The 21,014-nt window shown below is 37.8% G+C and overlaps 1 protein-coding gene and 1 pseudogene across 1 annotated transcript in view; both read left to right on the top strand.

Annotated features, from left to right (window-relative positions):
• The window catches only part of PDSS2 (decaprenyl diphosphate synthase subunit 2), a 237,750-nt gene that overhangs the window by 122,208 nt on the left and 94,528 nt on the right, over nt 1-21,014 (top strand). Inside the window, exon 3 of the mRNA XM_037064977.1 lies at nt 16,075-16,273. Within this exon, the coding sequence (XP_036920872.1) occupies nt 16,075-16,273 (199 nt within the window). The remainder of the gene's footprint in view (nt 1-16,074; nt 16,274-21,014) is intronic.
• LOC119000140 (cytochrome c oxidase subunit 7B, mitochondrial-like) lies at nt 15,121-15,337 on the top strand (annotated as a pseudogene).

Below are 21,014 nucleotides of genomic sequence, written 5' to 3'. Positions count from 1 at the left end.
ATTACTTGCCTTTCCCAGAAGGAGAGATGAGCACTGTGGACCCAGAAGGTAGGGGTGGAAGTCACGGCTAGATTCAGGAAGAGGCGAGGATAACTGGGGGAGGAGAGGGGGCAACCAAAAGTAATGTGGTCTTGGCAGTCTATAAATAAATCAGATCTTTTTGCTTATAACTATTTGGGGCTTGCAGCCAAAATTTGCAAACTTAACATATTTTGCAAAGTTAACACATTTTCTGAGGTGAACGTGGACCATTTTCAGACGTCTCTCTGTTTCTGTTTATAATGAAGAAAAAGACAGATTTCACAAATTCAATTACAAAATTCATCTCTGTGATTATCTTTGATTATTTTAGTACCATATAATCAGTGTTAATTGATTTTTTTAGATTGCTCATCAAGTACTAGTTCAGTTTTTTTAAGTTCTGTAAAATGAAGTATCTGCATACCACATGCATATCTGAAGGATTGCTAATAAGTTATAATTTCTGGATGATATACATTCTGGCATTAAAAAAGAATGACTATTCTGTACTCCCTAGTTTTATTTTGTCATTTTTCAAGAAGCTTTCATCTAGAAAACACTTAAACTGTTTTGTCTGCTTCTTGGGGCAGCATAAAATACAGAAAAGGTTACAAGATAAAGATTATACCAGTAGCTATCTGTATGGCCTTGATCAAAGCACTTAAGGTCTCTGCACTTTGATTCCTACCTACATGACTGAAGGAGCAGGATTGCATGATGGGCATCCAAGAACCTGTTACTCTCCTACTCTGAAAAGACTCCTCAATTTGGTGTCTCCCTTAGGAAGAGCTAAGGATAATGTCAAACCCCTTCCCCAGTACAGGTTGCAGGAGCCATTGCAGTAGTGTTTCAACTACTCTGCATGTCTACTCTGCATTCCCAGGGTCTGAGTAGTGCCTGCCATGTACCAAGTACTGAATGAATGTTTCTTGAATGAGTAAACAAATCCAGGTCTACTTTGTAAAAAGAGAAAACAAGAAAAAAAGAAGACATTTGTTAGCTACCCCTCTAAGCAAGTAATTGGGAAAAGGCCTTGTCTGCTCCCCAGCAAGTAGTTGGTATTTCATAAACCTTTGTTGCTTGCTCAGTGAATGAAGTTTATTTCCTCCTTACAAAAGTCCTAGAAATACCTGTTGACTGCTCCACTTTCAGTAGAAAGGAAACCAAGACTGGAGATGGGCGGATAATTATGTTCTACAGATCATAGGAAATCAAGCTAGGATTTCAAATCAGAGCTTTCTTATAATAAAACTGTCTGTTTAGATAAACTTAACTTACCCTAAAGAATAAATAACTCATGATTATCCCTAAAGGCTCTGATGTGGGGAGGCAAGGTACCTGAGGTGGATGATCAAGTGCTGTAAGGAGATAAGGACTCAGAAATTAAGTGTACCACCTTTCTAGAATTGTACCTGGTCCAGCCATTGCTATTACTTGAAACATTTATCAGTTTTCAAGAAGGTAAGGTATCAATATGAAATTTTTTTCCTAACTTCTAAACAAATTTACTGGCTGTAGAAGAAAAAGCACTGGATGGGGAGTTAGGGCATCTGGATTTTAGTTCTAAAAGCTACAACCTTAAACAATTCAGTAGACTTTTCAGATCTGCTGGTTCCTCATCTGTACTGCAGATGTGTTCATCTAGCCCAGTTGATTTTTCACAGATTCATACAGGAACTTCAAGGGCTGGTCAGGAGTAGGGAGTGGGCATGGGACTAGAGGGGCAAAGGATTGCCCATCACCAAGAGAGGCATCCAGAAGCCTAGGAGACTCTGGTCTGCACCAAGCCCAGGGTGCCTCCCTCAAGAACGCCTGTGGTAGGGTAATGCATACCTCCATCACCACAGGTCAGGTCTTGCTGCTCTGTGGGTGGGCTCCTAACCAAATAGTTGGGATATAAAGTTTCCTGTAAAAATTTATTTGAATAGAAAGGTGAAATAATTTAAGATCAGTAATAGTTAACATTTACTGAACACTTACTATATAACATGATCATTCTAAGAACTATGTATACAGTTACTTAACCCCTACGATAATGACATACGTGCTGTTATCTCCATTTTACAGATGAAAACAGTGGGCACTGAGCGTGGTTGAGCAAGCTGTTCAAGATCACACAGCAAATAAGTGGCAGAGCTGCCATACAAATCTAGGCAGTCTGGCTCCAGAATATGTACTCTTAAACTCTTTGCTATATGGCGTTTCTAGGCAAAATCCTAAAAGGGGATTTAAAGATAAGATTTAAAGAAAAACCTTAACTGTGTAAGAGTACATGTGGTATATAAGCAGCAATGACAAAAGTCCTAAGTGAAGAACTGAAGTTCTTAAGTGCTACTTTGGAGCATTGCCTTTAGCAGCTCCCAGGTTACCCTGAATTTCAGATTCCCTGGTGCTCAGGTCTGCATCATTCAACCAGCACGGGGAGGTTGAGGACAACCTAGAACAGGTATGGCAGCTGCTACCCACCTTATGATCTCAGTGAGGTAGGGAAGCAGCATTTGCTGAGAAAAGGGAATCCTTATCAGGCCAGTCACTTGGAGAGCCCCCACCATAGTAATTGATTGGCTAAGTCTAGGCTGAGTTCAGGGCATAGGTTAGAATTCTTTTTCTTTATTAAGTAATCCCTGATGTGAAGCTTATGCACTTATCATTTCAGAGACTCATAGAGAAATTATAGATGTGCAAACCAGATCTTTTATCTTTTTGTTTTGAAAATAATGTAGCCCGTTTAGCAATATCTAACACAATTTTAAGTGCCATGCCCTTTGACCCTGTAGTTTTACTTCTAGGAGTTTGTCCTGCAGAAATACTCCCACATGTGCACCTAGATGTATGTATAAGGATGTTCATTGCAGCATTTTTTATAATAATAGAAAATAGGAAATTACCTAAGTCTTTATTAATGGAGTCTGGAGAACATTGTGGTACATCCATACTATGGGTAAAAGAATTAGGTAGCCTCATATGTAGTGACAAGAAAATTCTCCAGACGATATTAAGTGAATAGATTAATATAGTACATTATGTATATTATGAACTCAAGTTATGTAGTACAGTATATATAGTATGAACTCTTAATGGAAAAATGCGTAACATTTTTCTCTGTTTACAAATGCACTGCATTTACTCTATGTTTATAAACATGTTAAAAACATAAAAATTATGAAAGAAAATATGCTATAATGTAAGAGAGAGAACTTCTGGAGAAGGAGGTAGAGTGGAGAGTGGTAAACCTGGTGGTTCCCTATAGAAATATAATTTTAAATTTGCTAAAACTGTAAAAGAAAATGAATGAGTGAAATTAATGTTAATAATGTATTTTATTGAAACAGATATATCTAAAATATCATTTCAACATGTCATTAGTGTAAAGCACTTATTGTTGAGATATTTAATTTTTTTGGACTAATTTAACTCACAGCACATCTGCATTCAGACTAGCAACATTTCAGTTGCTTAACAGCTGCGTGTGGTTAGTGTCTACTGTACTGAACAGCTCAGCTGTAAACACCTGTATGTCATTGATTTTGTACAGGAAGTGTATGCTGTCATCTGATGCACATGGCTTGTTTTTGTAAGTAGGCCTTTTAATAGTTGGGATGTTTTTAAAAGGTGACTTTTAATCTTATCTTTTCATCTTCCTGTATCACTTTTATATGAAAAAGAAATTTTGAGGGAACACTCATTTCACTTGAAATCAGTAGTCATGGATTTTCATCTCAGTGAACACACATTAAGTCCATGATAGAATTAAATAAAGTGATGCAATTTGAAAGAATGAATGGGATAGCTTTTAATAGAGTCTAAATTGTGATTCATATACTTTTTCATTACTTTGAGGTATTACTCCTTTCCTCCCAGAGCTGTGGCAGCCTTTTATACATTTCTGTTGTTTCTGTAAATGTAGATAAAAAACACACTAAAGAAATGTGAAACTTGAGGGTTGCATGGAGTATAAAGTATGATTATAAGGTAACAAGGTTTATTTTTTGGTGAATAAATAGACTGTATGTATTTGCCTTTCAAAGTGACTTGCTTGAGAGTTGTATATGGTTATCATTTTGCCTGTGTCCTTTGAGATACCTTACAGTCAGTTTTTTTAAAACAAGCATTACTTCCAGATACCTAATCTGTCATTTATATTTGGCTTTGAAGAACATACATGAGGTCTGTCCAGAAAGTATCCAGCCATGTACTCTGAAAAAATAAAGACATTTATTGAAGAAGATACAAGATACAAAAAACATTGTACATAGGACAAGGACGCCTCAGTCCCCTTCAAAGTAGGCATCTTGGGACCTCTCACAGTTCTCCCAATTGCCATTAGCTGCCTTGTCGTATTTTCCCCGAATCTCACTGATGGTCTGAAATCGCTTCCTTTTCAAAGGTGATTTTAGTTTTGGGAAAAGCCCGAAGTCACAGGACGCCAAATCTGGTTTGTAAGGGGGCTCAGTCACCTGTGTGGTTTGCTGTTTCACTAAAAAACTCTGCATGAGACATGATGCATAAGTAAGCGTGTTATTGTGATGGAGCTGCCCATCGCCAGTTGCCCATAGCTGTGGCCTTCTGAATCATCCCAGTAGTTCCCATGAAGGAATGTTCCAGCTTAGTGCAAAATTTAATGCAGATTCCGTGTTCTACTTGCTCATGTTGAATGCTATGGCCACACAATATACATGCTCACTCAACAGCATCTACCTCCCACACTGACTAGTACAGTGTAGTAGATCATTGTTCACACATGCACATTCTGGTTCACTCTCCTTGGCTGCCAGGTTACATCAATGTCACACCAACTATTCTCTTACATTAACAATGGCTCAACTTTTTCCGGACAGACCTTGTACACTATGTGGACATTTTACTGTTTGCCTCAGGTTGTAGTCCTTTTTGAGTAAAAGTATTTGACATTTTCATTGTATATTGTTGCTGTTTGTGGTTAATTTTATTTAAAATTCCAAATACTTGAAAATTAAAATAAAAATCAAGATGAATAACTTACATAAGGAATGACTCTAAATGAACATAAGGTTTATTTTTTAGGGAGATGTTCTAAAATTAGATTGTAGTGATGGTTGCACAACTCTGTAAACAATAAAATTCATTGAATTGTATGCTGAAAACCAGCTGAATTTTATGCTACATAATTAAATCTCAATAAAGCTTTTTTAAAAAATAGCCTTCAGTGATGCTATTAAGAATTTTTATAGCCATGTCTGTAGTTTGAAATAATTTAATTCATAATAACAGAAGTATTTTGTAGAATGTGATTGTTTAAAGAGGTTTATTAAGAAATGTCATTTTATTTTTAATTTTTGTTATATTTTTTCTGTTACCATTTCTTTCTCTTACATCCCCCTCTTCCACCCACCCAGCAATCACATTGTTGTCCATGTCCATGAGTCTTTTTTCTTTGCTCAGTCCCTCCACCCCTAACCTCCCCACCCCCAGCTGTCATCCTGCTCTCCATCTATGAATCTGTCTTTATTTTGCTTGTTGATTCAGTTTGTTCATTAGATTCCGCATATGAGTGAAATCATATGATATTTGTCTTTCTCTGACTGGCTTATTTCACTTAGCATAATGTTCTCCAGGCCCATCCACACTGTTGCAAAGGGTAAACTTTCTTCTTTTTTATGGCCAAGTAGTATTCTCTTGTGTAAATGTCCCATAGTTGTTTTATCTACTCATCTACTGACAGACACTTGGGCTGCTTCCAAATCTTGGCAATTATAAATAACTCTGCAGTAAACATAGGGGTGCTTATGTTCTTTGGAATTGGTGTTTTGGGTTCCCTCAGATGTATTTCCAGAAGAGGGATCTCTGTATCAAAAGGCAAATCCATTTTTAATTTTTTGAAGTATCTCTAGATACCTGAGCTGATTAGATAGCAGTATAAGCAATCTAATTTAAAGCATATCACTGGCATTTTTTTCCACAGGAAACATCTTTTCCCTGTTACACTCACCTTACCTTCCCAACTGTAGACATGTTTCATGGTCTGTGAAGCCCACTGAGGTTCTCTTTTCAGTTCATCACTGCCTCCTGTTATTAGTTGGAGAGGTCTCTGCAGAAAGACATTTCTCTCCCGCAGTGCTTCCTGTGCCCCATTTAACAAACAGCCTTCACTTTTCTCCCAACCCCTACTTGTTTTCTCAAGGAAAGAAAACTCAGCTGTCATCAAGCAACACAGAACTCACAGAGCTGGCAGTAGGTAATGGGCCCAGCACTGAACCTCAGTAATGATTCAGATTTCTCTCTTTTTTAAGCCACCTCCAAGATTCACAGGTACAAATCTGCTTGTCGTCTTCATTTGCCATCATCCATCTTTTGTTTTATCCCTCCTAAAACCAGAGTATTTATGCCAACTCTAATTCACCAAATACTTTTAGCTTATATTCTAATTTGGCTCAGAAGCATTTTCTGGTGTACTGTCTGGCTTGTCACTGGACTGCCATTTCTCCTAGTCTGGTTGTGCCTGAAGCAGTCTTCATAACTAAATGAGGAACCTTCGAAGAAAAAGGTATGCAATGAAAATGGAAACACTAGCACACTCTTTGTAACCAGTTCCGTAATCCTCCACCTGCCATAATGTGGAGACGGCTCATAATTGTCAGAGGGAAGAACTAAATTCCTGCACTGCAGCAGGAAGAATGAGCACTGTGGGAGTTGAGTGACATACTCCCCTCTTCCTTGGGGAGGGGGACAGATATTTTGGAAAACTTTGACGTTGATTGGATGTATTTGTATAACCTTTTCATGTAGAACTGTGTTACAGTCAGAGAGGGGATTTCGGTTTTCTTCATTAAAAGCTTATTAAATGAAGAAATAGGACAGTCGTTGTGCTTCGGTAGATGGGGGTCGGAGAGGCTGGTGTGATCTCCTCAGGATATTAATGTCTGCCTTCAGCCAGGGGAAATGAGCCGTCACTTGAGTTAGAGGCAGGTTTATGTGCTCATCGCTAGGGATTCCCATATGTCCAGGGAGCTGCAACAGTAAAAAATGGCAGAGCTCAGTGGTCCAGTGCTGAGGGCGCTCATTGGAATTCATGTCAGGAAGCTCAGCTCAGTCTGCCCAGAGCAAGTCTGTTTAATGTTGATCAGCTGTCCACCTGATAAACCGAATTGATACGGGCATTCCCTCCGAGGGCTGTCTTGACAGTGACAGCCGTAGCACCCAGATGTCTTGTTAGGCTTTTTTGGTGGTCTAAAGTATTTTTAACCCCTTTTGTGATACCCAAACCAAAAAATACTTTTAGAGACCTAGATAACAATGCCAGCTAGGCTTTCCCTCTGCTTCTCTGGCAGAAAATAGGCCAACTTAAACTGCTTCCAAAAACCAGATACCGTTAGTTAGCCCTCTCCCTCATTATATTGAGCAAATAGTTGACCTGCAAGATAGTTAGGTGTTGACAACATCAAGTTTGTGTCTAGTTACTCAAAATAATGTTTCTGGAAATATTCTTAAATACAGTAAGTTGCCTGGCTAGGTTATGCATTATTAGTTTCATAGGTGTGTTAGTTGATCACTAAGCAGAACTTTATGTTCGTACGTAAAGAGAAAATGCATTACAAATGTCATTTGGTTGGCTAATTTCTGGTAATAACTATGGTGACTTCTTGCTGAGTCCCAACATCCTCTGCTTTCTCTAGTATGAGCACCACCGTGAAGGCAGCTCACCTCTATAGATTGGTCAGTAGGTGTGGAGAGAACTAATTACAGGACACACTAATGCTGAGTTTTCTTTAAAACAGACAAATCAGTAAAACTGTATGAGGAGATTCCTGTGCTAATTAGCTTGATTATAGTAATCATTTCACTGTTTACATTTATCAAAACAGCATGTTATATACCTTAAGTATATATGATTTATTTAAAAATATAAAAAATACTGAGCTTTAATTTTGGAAATATATCAAGAGAGATAAGCCTTTGTATTAATCTATGATTATTTTTAAATTATATTTCTGCAAAACTCCCAGTAGTTCAGAATTACAGTGCTGAATATGGGAGAACTTTGTTTTAAAGGTTTCTACTGAAGTTTTTTGCTTAAGGATTTTTGTCTTTTTTTGCCCCTCACTTCTAGATTTTGTGTTTTCATGGCTTGACAAGGTTTTAACATAGACTCAAGTATCTAATCTCTTTGAATGAGACCAGCTGCAAACTGGTCTAACTTAATGTCAGCCAGTTTTCCTAAACAAGACACAGAGCCCTCACTAGTACTTTCAGTGACTGTCCCCTGTGTGTGGTGAGAGCTGGAAGCGAGGCCTAGTTGTCCTTTTCCGACCTTACACTTCAAACTCTGTCTCTGGAGGTCACCATTACTGCATCCTGCAGCTTTGGCATTTTCATGTAGTGTTGAATGCTTTGATCCTGGCAAACCCAAGATTCAAAGTTCTGTTTTCAGTTGGGTTATCAGCATGAATAAATGACAAAACAGAAAAATTATTATGTTCATGGAATTATTGCAATGAATTTCTTCAAATTTTGGGACTGGCTTACTTATAAAAAAGTAATATTTGACACATAGTTAAAAGCTATGTGAAAGATTCTTTTATCTGCCATTAAAAGCATATACTTTTTATTCATATGCCTTGATATTTTTGAGTTTTGATATTTTTGAGATGTATCATAGGAATTCTTTTGCTCTGCTTCTCCCCCTCCCTCCTTCATTCTTTGCCCTTGTGGAGCTTTCCTCTGTGGGGCTGTGGAGAGAGAAACAAAACACAAAACTGCCAGTGTGTCCGATGGCAGTAAGTGCTGTGGAGGAAGAAAATCAGGAATTACAGACTGGGAGAGCCCTCGAGGATGCGAGTGTTACAGTTGTAAACCGAGTGGTCAGGAAAGGCCCCACTGAGCAAGTGAGCTTTGAAGGGACCTAGAGAAGCAAGTGACTGAGCCTTGCAGATCTCTGAGAGAAGACTGGTCCGGAGGGAGGAAAGGGCAAAGCCCTTAGGTGAGATCAGGCTTGGCAAGTTCAAGAGACACCGAGGAAGCTAATGTAGCTGGAGAATAGCGATCAGGGAGGGAAGAGACTAGTAACTGAAGTCAAAGAGGTAAGGGCATAGAGGAGCAGGTAATCTGCTGGGGCAGATTACCCTTGACCTTGGAGTCCATTGTAGAGATTTGGCATCTACTCTGGGTGAGATGGGGAGCCACCAGTTTTGAGCAGGTTGCTAAGTGATGAGTTTAATGGTTTCTTCATCTTCCCACCTGACTCATTTCTGAGTTTGTCCATTTTTGTAAAGCTAATGGACTAAAAATATTATTTCATTATTATTATAATGTAACTTTTCCAAATTATTTGTGAGGTTGAGCATCATTTTATGTGGTTTTGGCCATTTGCTTCTCATATTCTTTCCCATTTTGCCCTTGAGCTGTTTATCTTTTCCTTATCAATGTCTCATCTATTTTGGACAAGTTCTACACATATTTTAATATAATCTTCTGTTGTATGTGATACAAATACTTTATTTTTTTACCTTTGAACTTAAATTTGTATTTTGTTGTTTCACATTTAGATCTTTAATCTGAAATTATTTTATCCTGTAGAGTAAGGTAAGCGTCTAACTTTCTTTTCCTCAATCAATAGTTAGTTGCCCAACATCTTTTGTAAGAATGATTCGTCTTTTAAGATGGCAGCATAGGTAAACACAGCTCACCTCTTTGCACAACCACAACAAAATTACAACTAAAATATAGAACAACCATCACTCAGAACTGTCATAAATTGAGTTGAATGGAAGTCTGACATCTATAGAATTCAAGAAACCACATCTATCCAGACTGGTTGGAGGGGCATAGACTCAGAACAGGCTGATTCCAAACCCACATGTGGTGGAGATAAATTGGAGAAGGATATCTTGGAGCAAGGAGTCTTAGCCCCATACCAGTCTGAGCCCAGAGTTCCAGTGCCAGGGAGATAAGTCCCCACAACTTTGGCTACAAAAACCAGTGGGGATTGAACCAGTGGAAGAAATTGTTGGAACCCCAAGCAGTTCCTATTAAAGAAACCACACAAGACTCACCTACTCAGACTTCCTCCATCTGGGCTCCAGAACCAGACTAGCAGCTGAAAGTCACCAGTAGCATGCTGGGAGAAACTAAAGTGTCTGGCATCAAGGCAAGCAGAGGCCATTGTCCCTTTTATAAAAACTCCCCTCACAGAGCCACAGAGCCAGCAAGCTGGTGACATACCTCAAACTCCAAAAACCTAGCCAACAATGTGTGACCCACCTTGGAGATCCCCAGAGACTTCTCCTTACCTATCTTATGGGCCCACTCAAGCTGCTTTTCCATATGAATAGCTGGTCTTGACTCAAATTGCAAAACTTCCTAAACCCTCTCACACCAGCCACAGCTGGCCTCAGTGAGCCCCAGGCCTGGCACTAGCAGCACCTAAATTAGGTTCACAGCTTAGGTTCCAAGCCCAGCACAAGTGGCAGCCATCTCAGATAGATTTATAGCTCAAGAAGGGTGAAGCCAGGGAAAACACAGGTGGGGGCTGACCTTGGCCTGCACCACCCAGGAAACCACAGGGCCAGTGCCCCCAGTGGACAGCTACAGACCACATTGCAGCACCACCACCCTGCCCCTGCACCGCTGATCCTCCACAGAGGGCAAAGGATGGTGGTAAGGGGTCACAGCCAGCCCTTGCAGCTGACTGGCCTGGGTAAATCCCTCCCATTGATTTGCCAGCAGCAACCAAGGCTCAACTACAAGAGGAGAGTGTACTTAGCCCATACAAAGGGCTCACCTTGAGTACCCAGCTTGAGTGATAGAGGAGTCTGTGCCACTGGATCCTACAGGACACATAATCAAAGCAGCTCTACCTAGTACATAGAGACAAATACAGGGAGGCTGCCAAAATGAGGAGACAAAAAAACATGGCCTAAATGAAAGAACACATCAAAACTCCAGAAAAAATAACTAAATAAAATGGAGATAAGCAATCTGTCAGATGCAGAGTTCAAAATACTGGCTGTAAGGATGCTCAAGGAGCCTAGTGAGGGCCTCAACAGCAGAAAAAAGATCCGGTCGGAAATGAAGGATACACTAATTGAAATAAAGAACAATTTACAGGGAAAGAACAGTATAGTGGAGGAAGCCAAGAATGAAATCAATTATTTGGAACATAAGGAAGAAAAAAACAACAAATTAGAACAATGAGAAGAAAAAAGAATCCAAAAATATGAGATAGTATAAGCAGCCTCTGTGACAACTTCAAGAGGTCCAACATTTGCATCATAGGGGTGCCAGAAAGAGAAGAGAAAGACCAAGATTTGGAAATCTGTTTGAAAAAATAAGGAAAGAAAACTTCCCTAATTTGGTAGAGGAAATAAGCATACAATTCCAGGAAGCACAGAGAGTCCCAAACAAGATGGATGCACAGAGGCCCATTCCAAGACATGCCAAAGGTTAAAGGTAAAGAGAGAATCAGCCCTGGCTAGTGTGTCTCAGTGGATTGAGTGCTGGCCTGCCAACCAGAGGATCACCAGTTTGATTCCCAGTCAAGGCACATGTGTGGGTTGTAGATCAGGTCCCTGGTTAGGGGGTGTGTGAAAGGCAACCACACATTGATGTTTCTCTTCTCTTTCTCCCTCCATTCCTCTCTCTAAAAATAAATAAATATTAAAAAAAAAAGAAGGAAAGCAAGGAGTGAAGGAGGAAGAAGAAATAAATAGAATAAGAAGGAAAAAGAAGACCTCATTGTCTTTGATCATCCTTGCCTGTGTGGTGAAACACAGTTGACCCTTCTCATACTTTAACACTGTCATAAAAAATGTAAAACATTTATAGAGATTTCAAGTTAATACTAGGAACAATTTTTAATAATTAAAACTATTCATCAGTAGCCTTGGCTGTGTAATTTGTTATCAGTCATCCCTGGAGGGGTTAATTGAGGTTAGTTGACCTCTGGGGTCACTTCCATCTCTGATTCTGTAAACCTGACTTTTAAGTTTATGTCATTCTTTCCCTTTTGAAACTGTTAAGAGTAATAACAATCCCCAATACCCTTATACAGTTGACTGCCAAGTAAACAGTTATTCATTTAACAAATATTTATAGGGAGCTAGGAAAGTAGTGCAGTACAATTTACAGTGTGGTGAGGGGGAGAAGTGGCAGGAAGGTAGGGGACTAAAGAAATAATTACAGTGTAGGACAATAAATGACTGAGCTATGTTCAGAGGCTTTCAAGCACAGAAGGAGTTAACTCTGGGGAGCTGAGGGCAGACTTCATAGAAGTGACACATGAGATGATTCTTTAAAAAACTGTAAACAAATATAAATTTATCATTCACCCTATAGCAGCAAAAGTTGCTGGCACAGCCACACAATGAACCTCTCTGTAGAGATGGATATGAAACAAAACAAGAAGATTCTCTATTTTTTAAAAATGTGGAGCTTCTCTATTTGTAAGTAATATATGGAACTATCTTCAAAAGATAATATTAGGTGAATAAAACCAGAGTACTGAAATATGAACATCAAGTATCTTTACTATTTTTGTGGTAATATAATTTTTATTGACTATCTTTCAGGAATTTATTTGGCTGCAAATAAAAAGACTCTAACAAACAATACTTAAAGGAGTGCAGTGTTTACTTATCTCAGAAAACAAAGTGTCTAGAAATGGGCACATCAGAGCTGACTTAAAGAGGTCCTCAGGGGCCTAGGCTTCTCAATTCCTCCTGATCCCCATTCTGTGGTTGGGAGCCCTAATAGGATCCTTAGGTCTCTACTGGGCCTCCGGGCAGTTGGGCAGCAAGAGGGGTAAGCCCAAAAGGCGGAAGGAGCACAGCAGCCGAATTTGTCCCCTTATATCAGGAACTCAGTAGATTTCTCAGAAATTTTACCTAGAGAACTTATACTTACCTCCATCGGCCAGGCCGTGCTGCATGATCACTTCTAGCCTCAGGGGGTCTTGAGCAGGTGAGTGTTTTTAAGTGAGTACCTTGTCACTCCAAATATAATCAAAGGTGTATTGGTAGTGAGGAAGGAAAGAGTGCATAGGTAACTAGCAGTGTCTGCCATCCTTATTTCTAAAGCTAAGAATGCTAAAAATCTCAGAGAAATAGAAATGTTGGAGAAAAATGGATAAAAACACATGAGGTTGTTTAACATACAATTGAAAGAAAGTAATTTGGTGAAAATTCTTGTGAAAATATCAATTAATCCTCTGGGTTACATCCAAAGTGGTAATTGCTTCCTTACTCTGATTACTTAACATAAGTAGCATTCATCTGTGACTCATTTTCAACCAAGATTTAGCATAAAAAATACTGAAGTGTGTGTGCATAAAATGACCTTTATTTAAGATAATTTTTAAAATCTGGTACTTTTAAAGTTGACTTGATTGCTTTAGGTGGCTAAAATAGGACTAAGATAATGAGAAGAAAATATTCCCAGCGTCTTTCATACTGCTGCTTTGCTGCACACAAAATAGACTCTTGCACAATGTGATTGGGGTTGTTTATCTGATGACAAATCTTAGAAGTAGAGTTACAGGACAGATTTCAAGATGACCAATCTGTGTCTATTGCCTATAGAAACGTAGGTACAAATAATAGCAATAATTTGGTCTTTTCTAAACTATTAACTGCTAAGTAATTTTCTAACCCTCAAATCTTAGAATTTTAAAACTAAATATTAAATTTTAGAACTGAAAACACTTAATCTTAGAACTGGAAAGAACTGTTTCCAGTTCCTGTCCTTTCAGTAGTGAGGAAACCAAACATCTGAGAGTCTGTAGGATTTGCCCGCAGTCGGGGACTAAAACTGTTATCTAGATTCTTGATTGGGCTCATTCCCTTGGTTTGGTTCTGACCAAGTGATTTGGAAACAACTTGATTACTTTTCCCAGTTACTATGAACGAAAGAGTCAAGTCTGCTCATAATACGCTTTCTCCAGCAAAATTCTCTGCTGTGGTGCTAAGGATGAAGGTAGCACATATTTCTCGTGGGCACACACTGGTGTTGGTAACATTGGTAATCTAGTCCCCCACCCCATCTACTGATTTACTATTCAGTAGGCAAATACACACTTTAAGTTATCATTGGTCACTCTGACAGTGACTCTGAGTTCCAGCCTTGTCCCACATAAACAGAACGTTCTTAATCGGTATTTAACCTCTCCAGTCATGCTATAATTGGAATCACAAGTAGATACTGTAAATGAAAGTTCTTCATAAATGGTGGGTACAGCACAGATGATGGGTTTTCATTTTTATTATCACCCTTGTTTGTGTTGTTTCTGGCCATGTGGCTTTTAAAGATTGCTATTTATTTAATGAATGCTGTTTTATGATTACACATGTCTTTATTAAAAGCTCACAATCATTCATTTTCATCCTTGGGGTAACTCAAAACAACTACAATTTGTTGCTTGCCTGGTTGTTACTTGCATAAGCTGAACTTGCATGGAAGACTTGTCCAATGCTTAACCTATCTTGAGTTTTATACTTACCCATAATCTCATTGTTTAATCTTTGTGAAATGTAACAATATGGATTTTTATAGTGATTGGGTTTGCAAACTAGAAAACATTTGCAGAGTACTAATAAAATATGTTTTTATTCCTCTCGTTTAGTTGCTATTTTAAAAGGATAATATTAAATGTTAGCTCCTTTTACAAAAATATTTTCCTTTAACTTTTCAGTAGTTTTATAAGTCCTTGGTGATTTGGGAAGACATGTAATGAGGTTTAACTCTAAACCATTAATTTATTCTTCTTTTGTATTTAGGATTAAATAAGGTAATATATAAAAGTGGTTAGCTTAATGTCTGGCACAAATTACATTCCCACTTACATTGGAGTTCTGTTAGATACATGGATTCTCAGAAACCCTAAAGTTATAGACATAGTAAAGTTACACTGAGGACAAAGTAAAGAGAATGTGAAGGGTAGCCCTTCCTGGCCAGCTCTGATAGTCCTGGTGACTGGTGGGGCACAGAGTGGGAAATGTTACAGAGAAGAAAGGTGTCATGGTCTGCTTACTTTATTAAAATCTTTCTGAAAGTCCTTTTGCAAGGGTACTTGACCCAAAGATGCACCAGAGCAGCAGCTGTACTTGCTACAGTTCTGTCTTTAGCTTTGCAATGTTTCCCTTGGCCCAAAACGTATTAAGTCTTCTCTGGGTTCAAAGCATGCAGCAAAGAATGGCAAGGCACAGCCATCACAAATGTATACATGATTTTTATGACATATGGTAGTGCTGTATTAGCTAGTAGAGATACTATATGGACATATACAGCAATATAAATTGGACTACAGTGGAACCTGCCCCCTTTTGGCAGAGTTACCCAAAAGGAATGAAGAGATCAGTAATCACCTCAGCTGGTATAATAGAGAATTGTTTTAAAACCAAGTCATAATTGATGCCAAGTAAAAGGGCTGTGTACACAATAAAATATAGCACAATTAAAGAAATAAAGTACATTTGCATCCTTCAAAAAAAAGCAACAAACTTCAAAATGCCAAGTGAAATAAGTCATACAGTAGAGAAAGACAAACACCATATGATCTCACTTACATGTAGAATCTAAAAACAACAAAAACCTGAACTCATAGATACAGGGAACAGATTTGTGGTTGTCAGAGGCCGGGCCGGGGCTCAGAGGTAGGTGAAATGGGTGTAGGTGGTTGAAAGGTACAAACTCTAGTTACAAAATAAATGATGGGAATAGATCATGTTCTACAGCATGGTGATAATGGTTAAAATGCTGCATTATATATTTAAACATTGTTAAGGGAGTAGATCTTAAAAGTTCTTACCAGAAGAAAAAATGTGTAACCATATGTGGTGATAGATGTTGACTAGACTTACTGGGGTGATCATTTTATAATATATATAAATGTTGAATCATTATGCTGTATACCTGAAACTAATATAATGTTATGTACCATTTATACCTCAATTAAATGAAGTTATTAAAAAGAAAAAAACCCAAAAAGACTAATCTATAAATATTTTATTGTTGAAAACTGAAGTCTGGCATTAGTGATAAGGTAGTATTCTTGACTCTCTGACAAGCCTTACCTTTATGTTCTAGTCAAAGAAGTTTGGCAGAGATCACAGAACTTATCCATACCGCTCTCCTTGTGCATCGTGGAATAGTAAATTTAAGTGAATTGCAGTCTTCTGATGGGCCACTGAAAGACATGCATTTTGGAAATAAAATAGCTATCTTGAGTGGAGACTTTCTTCTAGCAAATGCCTGCAATGGACTAGCTCTGCTACAGAACACCAAGGTAAAACCGGGCAGGGCGTGCTTGTGTCTAACAGCCTTTAGTGGCTCTTGGTGGAGTGTAGAAGCCACAGAGGCTGGTGCGCCCTGCAGCCCCCACTCCCCACATGTGAATGCTCGGGGAAGTCGCGAGGGTGCAGGTGGGGCCGTGTCAACACCTGAGAGAACTGGTAGGTGCTAGGAAAGAATTTTGAAATTTATTTGTTTTTTTCTGGTTACAGATGTAATTACTTGTTAATTATAGGGTTAAATAGTCAATATAAAGAAGATATATAAATCTCACTATCCAGAGATAATCACTGTTAGTTAATATTTTCATGTCTTTTCTCCCTGTCTTTTGTTTATTTACTTGTACCTTTATATATGTGGATTTTTTAGTAACAGGTGAAAACTTGCATGTATAAGGGCTGTTTTAATCCTGCCTATTTTTCCCCATTTCATATTATGATGTGGGCGTTTTCATATTATTAACTTTTTCATAAACTTTTTAATGGCTACACAATATTTATTATTTTTTAATATTTTTTTATTTTTTTATTTATCTTAAGAAGGGAAGGGAAGGAGAGAGGGAGAGACATATTACTGTATGGTTGCTTCTCATGCATCCCTTGCTGGGAACTGCCCCCTGCTGGAAACTGGCCTGCAACCCAGGCATGTGCCCTGACTGGGAATTGAACTGCGGTCTTTTGGTTCGCAGGCCCGTGCTCAATCCACTGAGCTACACCAGCCAGGGCATATGGCTGCACAGTATTTAACTATTTAAATATAATATTTATTTAACAAAGTTCTCATTTTTGGACATTTAGATTGCTTCTAATTTTTACTATCATAAATAGAGCTTCGGTAAACATCCTTACACATCCGTTTTTCTCATTCCAGGTTATTTGTTTATGATAAATACCTCAAAGTGGTTTATAGGGTTTAAACATTCTTAGTATTCTTGATACATGTTACCAAGCTGCTTTCTAGAAAAATTTAAAGGTGTTTCTTATCTATTGGTTAGGATTAGGTGTGACCATAAAACAATGGTAGCTAAAACAAGATAGGAGGTTTTTTTCTTTTGTAAAGCATCCAGTAGCAACTATCCATGCCAAGTCCAAGGTTGGCATGAAGATTCTACAGAGTCAGGAACCCAGGCTGTTTCTTACTGCTCGCCATGCTTATCTTACTACTCTGTATCCCAGGATAGCTGCCATTGTGTTCTCACTCCAGTTAATAGGAAGGAGAAGGAGGAAGGGCAGAGAAAGGCAGATCCTCTTCCCTTGAAGGTCAAGTGAATCTACATCCTGGTTGCTAAGGTCAGTCTCAGTGTAAGTCTGCTATCCCAGAAATCCATCTGACTTAGCATCTGTCCTGGATTTTTTATTTTTTAACAGAGAGTAATCATTAAAAATTATATTAGAATTAATCAACATTGATTTATTCTAGATCTCCACTTTACATTCCCAGCCTCTGCCTTAGTTTTTTTTTTTCTGTAGTATGTGAAACCCATGTACCGTGGATAGTTCTGTTAAGGTGTAATGCTAAATCTGAAAGACAACCAGCAATAACTCATCTCTTTTCCTAACCCTTTCAGATACCTCCAGTTGAGGACACAATGCAGGGCATTTACTGATAGTGAATATCTTGGGACAGTTCACTCCTTTGTCTTGGGTGGTGGGAGAAGCATTTGACACAGCGACCCCACTGGCCAATTGGTGTATCATCCAGTATACTGTGGCCCATGCATGGCCTTTAGGAGCCACAAGGCCATCAGGTACCAGTCCAAAAACTCAACGGGAAACAAAGTTAGAGGTGTGGCATCTGTGAAACACGTATGGGAAATCAAGGCTGGTGCAGTGAGTAAACAGAAGACTGAGCATGCTTGCTTGTGTAACATAAAGCTATGACTTCTCGTATTATGCTGTGTATAATGTGTACTTTTCTGCCCAGATTTCGGAGGGAAAAATAAGGATGTGTATGGATAGTACTAATTCCATATCTATATAAATGTTTTTAATTCTTCTATTTATTGTTATATGTTGAAAGTATAACTCGAGAAAGCAATAACAATAACCATATTCAAAATAATACATTGGAATACGATAGTCAGTTTTGTTTCTAAATATAAATAAATAAGTAATTGAATTTAAAAATTAGAATGAAATGTTTTTTTCTGCAACTTTGGACCAAAAACATGGGTGCGCATTATACACCTCAAAATATGGTATTTGAGTATTTGGCAACACTTTGTTTTTGCAATAAACCTTTGACAGCAGTAAGCTCAAAAAAATAAAAGTATGTATTTCATTTTTTAAAAAATACTGGATTGTTGTTTCTTGAGAGAGAGAGAGAGAGAGAGAGAGATAGAGTGGCTAAGGGATGTATAACTTGCACAAAATGTCTGTTGACATTTCCTGTCTGTTGTGGTGACCATGGTGGTGTCACTGAACTCATGAAAACACAGGAGGAGTCAACTCTGCTGCAAAAGTGTCCAGGGCTGCGTCCAAAGTTAGTGGTTACCTGAGGAAGAATTCGGAAAGTGATGACGTAACGCATGCAGCTTCAGAAGGTATACATGCGTTCCACTCTGTGAAGTCTAACTTTTATTTAGATAAATGGCTGTTCTTATAAATTAATTTTACTCCCTTTCCATTTCAAGTTTTTTAATGCACATAGGAAAAGGGAATCAATAGTGTTATGTTTTTAGATTCATTGCTAGAAGAACTTTGCAAAGTTAAGTAATTCTTGTTTTAGTTGAGTGTCATCAGGCACTTCAAGTTATTAAATTATTTTAGTTAACTCTAAAAATATTTGTTTTCTCCATCCATTCATGAAATTAAGGTAAAGCTTTTGGAAGTCATTATATTCTAAAGTCATTATAAGTAAAATTAGAAATTCAGATTAAAGCTTCAATATCAAAGATAAAATTATTAGTTTGTAATAATAAAAGTACAAATTTTGCTGAAGCACACACAGTGTTGTGGTGGAAACAATGTTGGTACCACACTAAGAACCCTGGGGAGTAGTTGGGGTTGGTTGTGGCATATCCGTGACTCATAGTGGCATCCAAACAAGTGTCAACGTTCTAGTAATTGAAATAGAAGCTATTGTTTTAAAAATTTACAAATATCTTTGTGGCCAGAGTCTCTGGACTCTTAAGATTTGGGGATGTACCTAGTGCCGAATACAGAAATGTGCTCCAGCACGGCCGTATGTGCCTTCTCTCTTTGTTGCCATCATCGGTCAGATTTACAAACCTTTATATCCAACAGTGGTATTGAATTTTGTCACAAGTTGTTAAAATTTTGGTGGCATTTTGTTCAAAATCAGTAGGAAATCTTATATCAAATTTAAGAAATGGAACACCAAGTTAGAGAATTACAATAAATAAAAAGTTTCCATTGGGATTTTTTCATGCATAAGCAAGGAAGGAACAGAACAAAATAAATAGTAAGAATTAAAATGCTACACAAGAATAAAATTTGCATTTCTATAGTTGTGATTTGGAGTATTTTACCCTGCAGGAAGAATCTTTTGGTAGTGCCTCTATTTTGAATAAATTATACATTACACATGAATGAAATAAAGTTGAGAAGGCCCTGATTTTGCAGCATCTGATTTTGGTGAAACATTTAAGAGTCATAAGAGCCCTGGCTAGTGTGGCTCAGTGAATTGAGTGTGAGCCTGCAAACCAAAGGATCACTGGTTCTATTCCTGGTCAGGGCACATGGCTGGATTGCAGGCCAGTTCCCGAACCGGGGGCACTCCAGAGGCAACCACACATTGATGTTTCTCTCCCTCTCTTTCTCCTTCTCTCCCCCTCTCTAAAAATAAATAAATAAAATCTTTTTTTAAAAAAGAGTCATAAGAGATGATTTATTTAACAAGTTTTTTCTTATAAAAACATTTGTCAAAGAAAGGTACTCATAAGGAAACAAAAAAGTAGTATCTTGAAAATATTCAAGCTGAAATGGTTATACTTTTCTATATGAAAAATTAGAATCGAGTATCTCCTGCATTTACAAAAGAGCTCTGAGCTTACGAGGTAACTCAGAACCTGTAGAAGAGCATTTTCTCAGTTTAAAACACTATGGTCCACTCTGGCCCATGTAGCTCAGTTAGAGCATCATCTCATGGACCTAAAGGCCGTAGGTTCTATTCCCAGTTAGGGAGCATACAAGAAGCAATAGACATTCTTCTCACATTGTTGTTTCTCTCCTTTCCCCTTCTAAAATCAATAAACATGTTCTCGGGTGTGGAGATATATATATCTATAGATATATACACACACACACATATGTGTGTGTGTATATATTTATAATGGTCTGTGAATCAGAATTAACTGAAAGTACCAATAATTTCAAATTCATCCTAAAATGCAACTATGAAGAATATTGCTGGCAGTTTTATTTTAAAATACCACATTTTTAAAATTACATTTTTAAGAAAAATGCCAGGGACACAATATTAGGGAAAGAATGATTGAGAAATTAAAGCATGTGAACCAAGAATAATTATTTTACTGGCTATTTTTTATATTCAGCTCATCAATACAAACTTTTTTTATTTTATTTTTACTGTGTATGAATATATATTATTTTTATTTCTTTTGAAATTTTATTTTTGCAAATGGTTTTTGAATGCAACTAGTTAACAAGTCTACCAATATGATAAAGTCAGTTATTAGTTCTTAAGTATACATTTCAAAAAGTATAATATTATAATAATTTTACCACACTCTTTACTCTCAAATGTCCCAGTTT

Source organism: Sturnira hondurensis, unplaced genomic scaffold, assembly GCF_014824575.4.
Source record: "Sturnira hondurensis isolate 20B ecotype Veracruz unplaced genomic scaffold, ASM1482457v3 Scaffold0015596, whole genome shotgun sequence".
NCBI classification, from domain to species: Eukaryota; Metazoa; Chordata; class Mammalia; order Chiroptera; family Phyllostomidae; genus Sturnira; species Sturnira hondurensis.
Note: the sequence above shows the minus strand (reverse complement) of the source record. Positions and strands in the feature narration are given on the sequence as shown.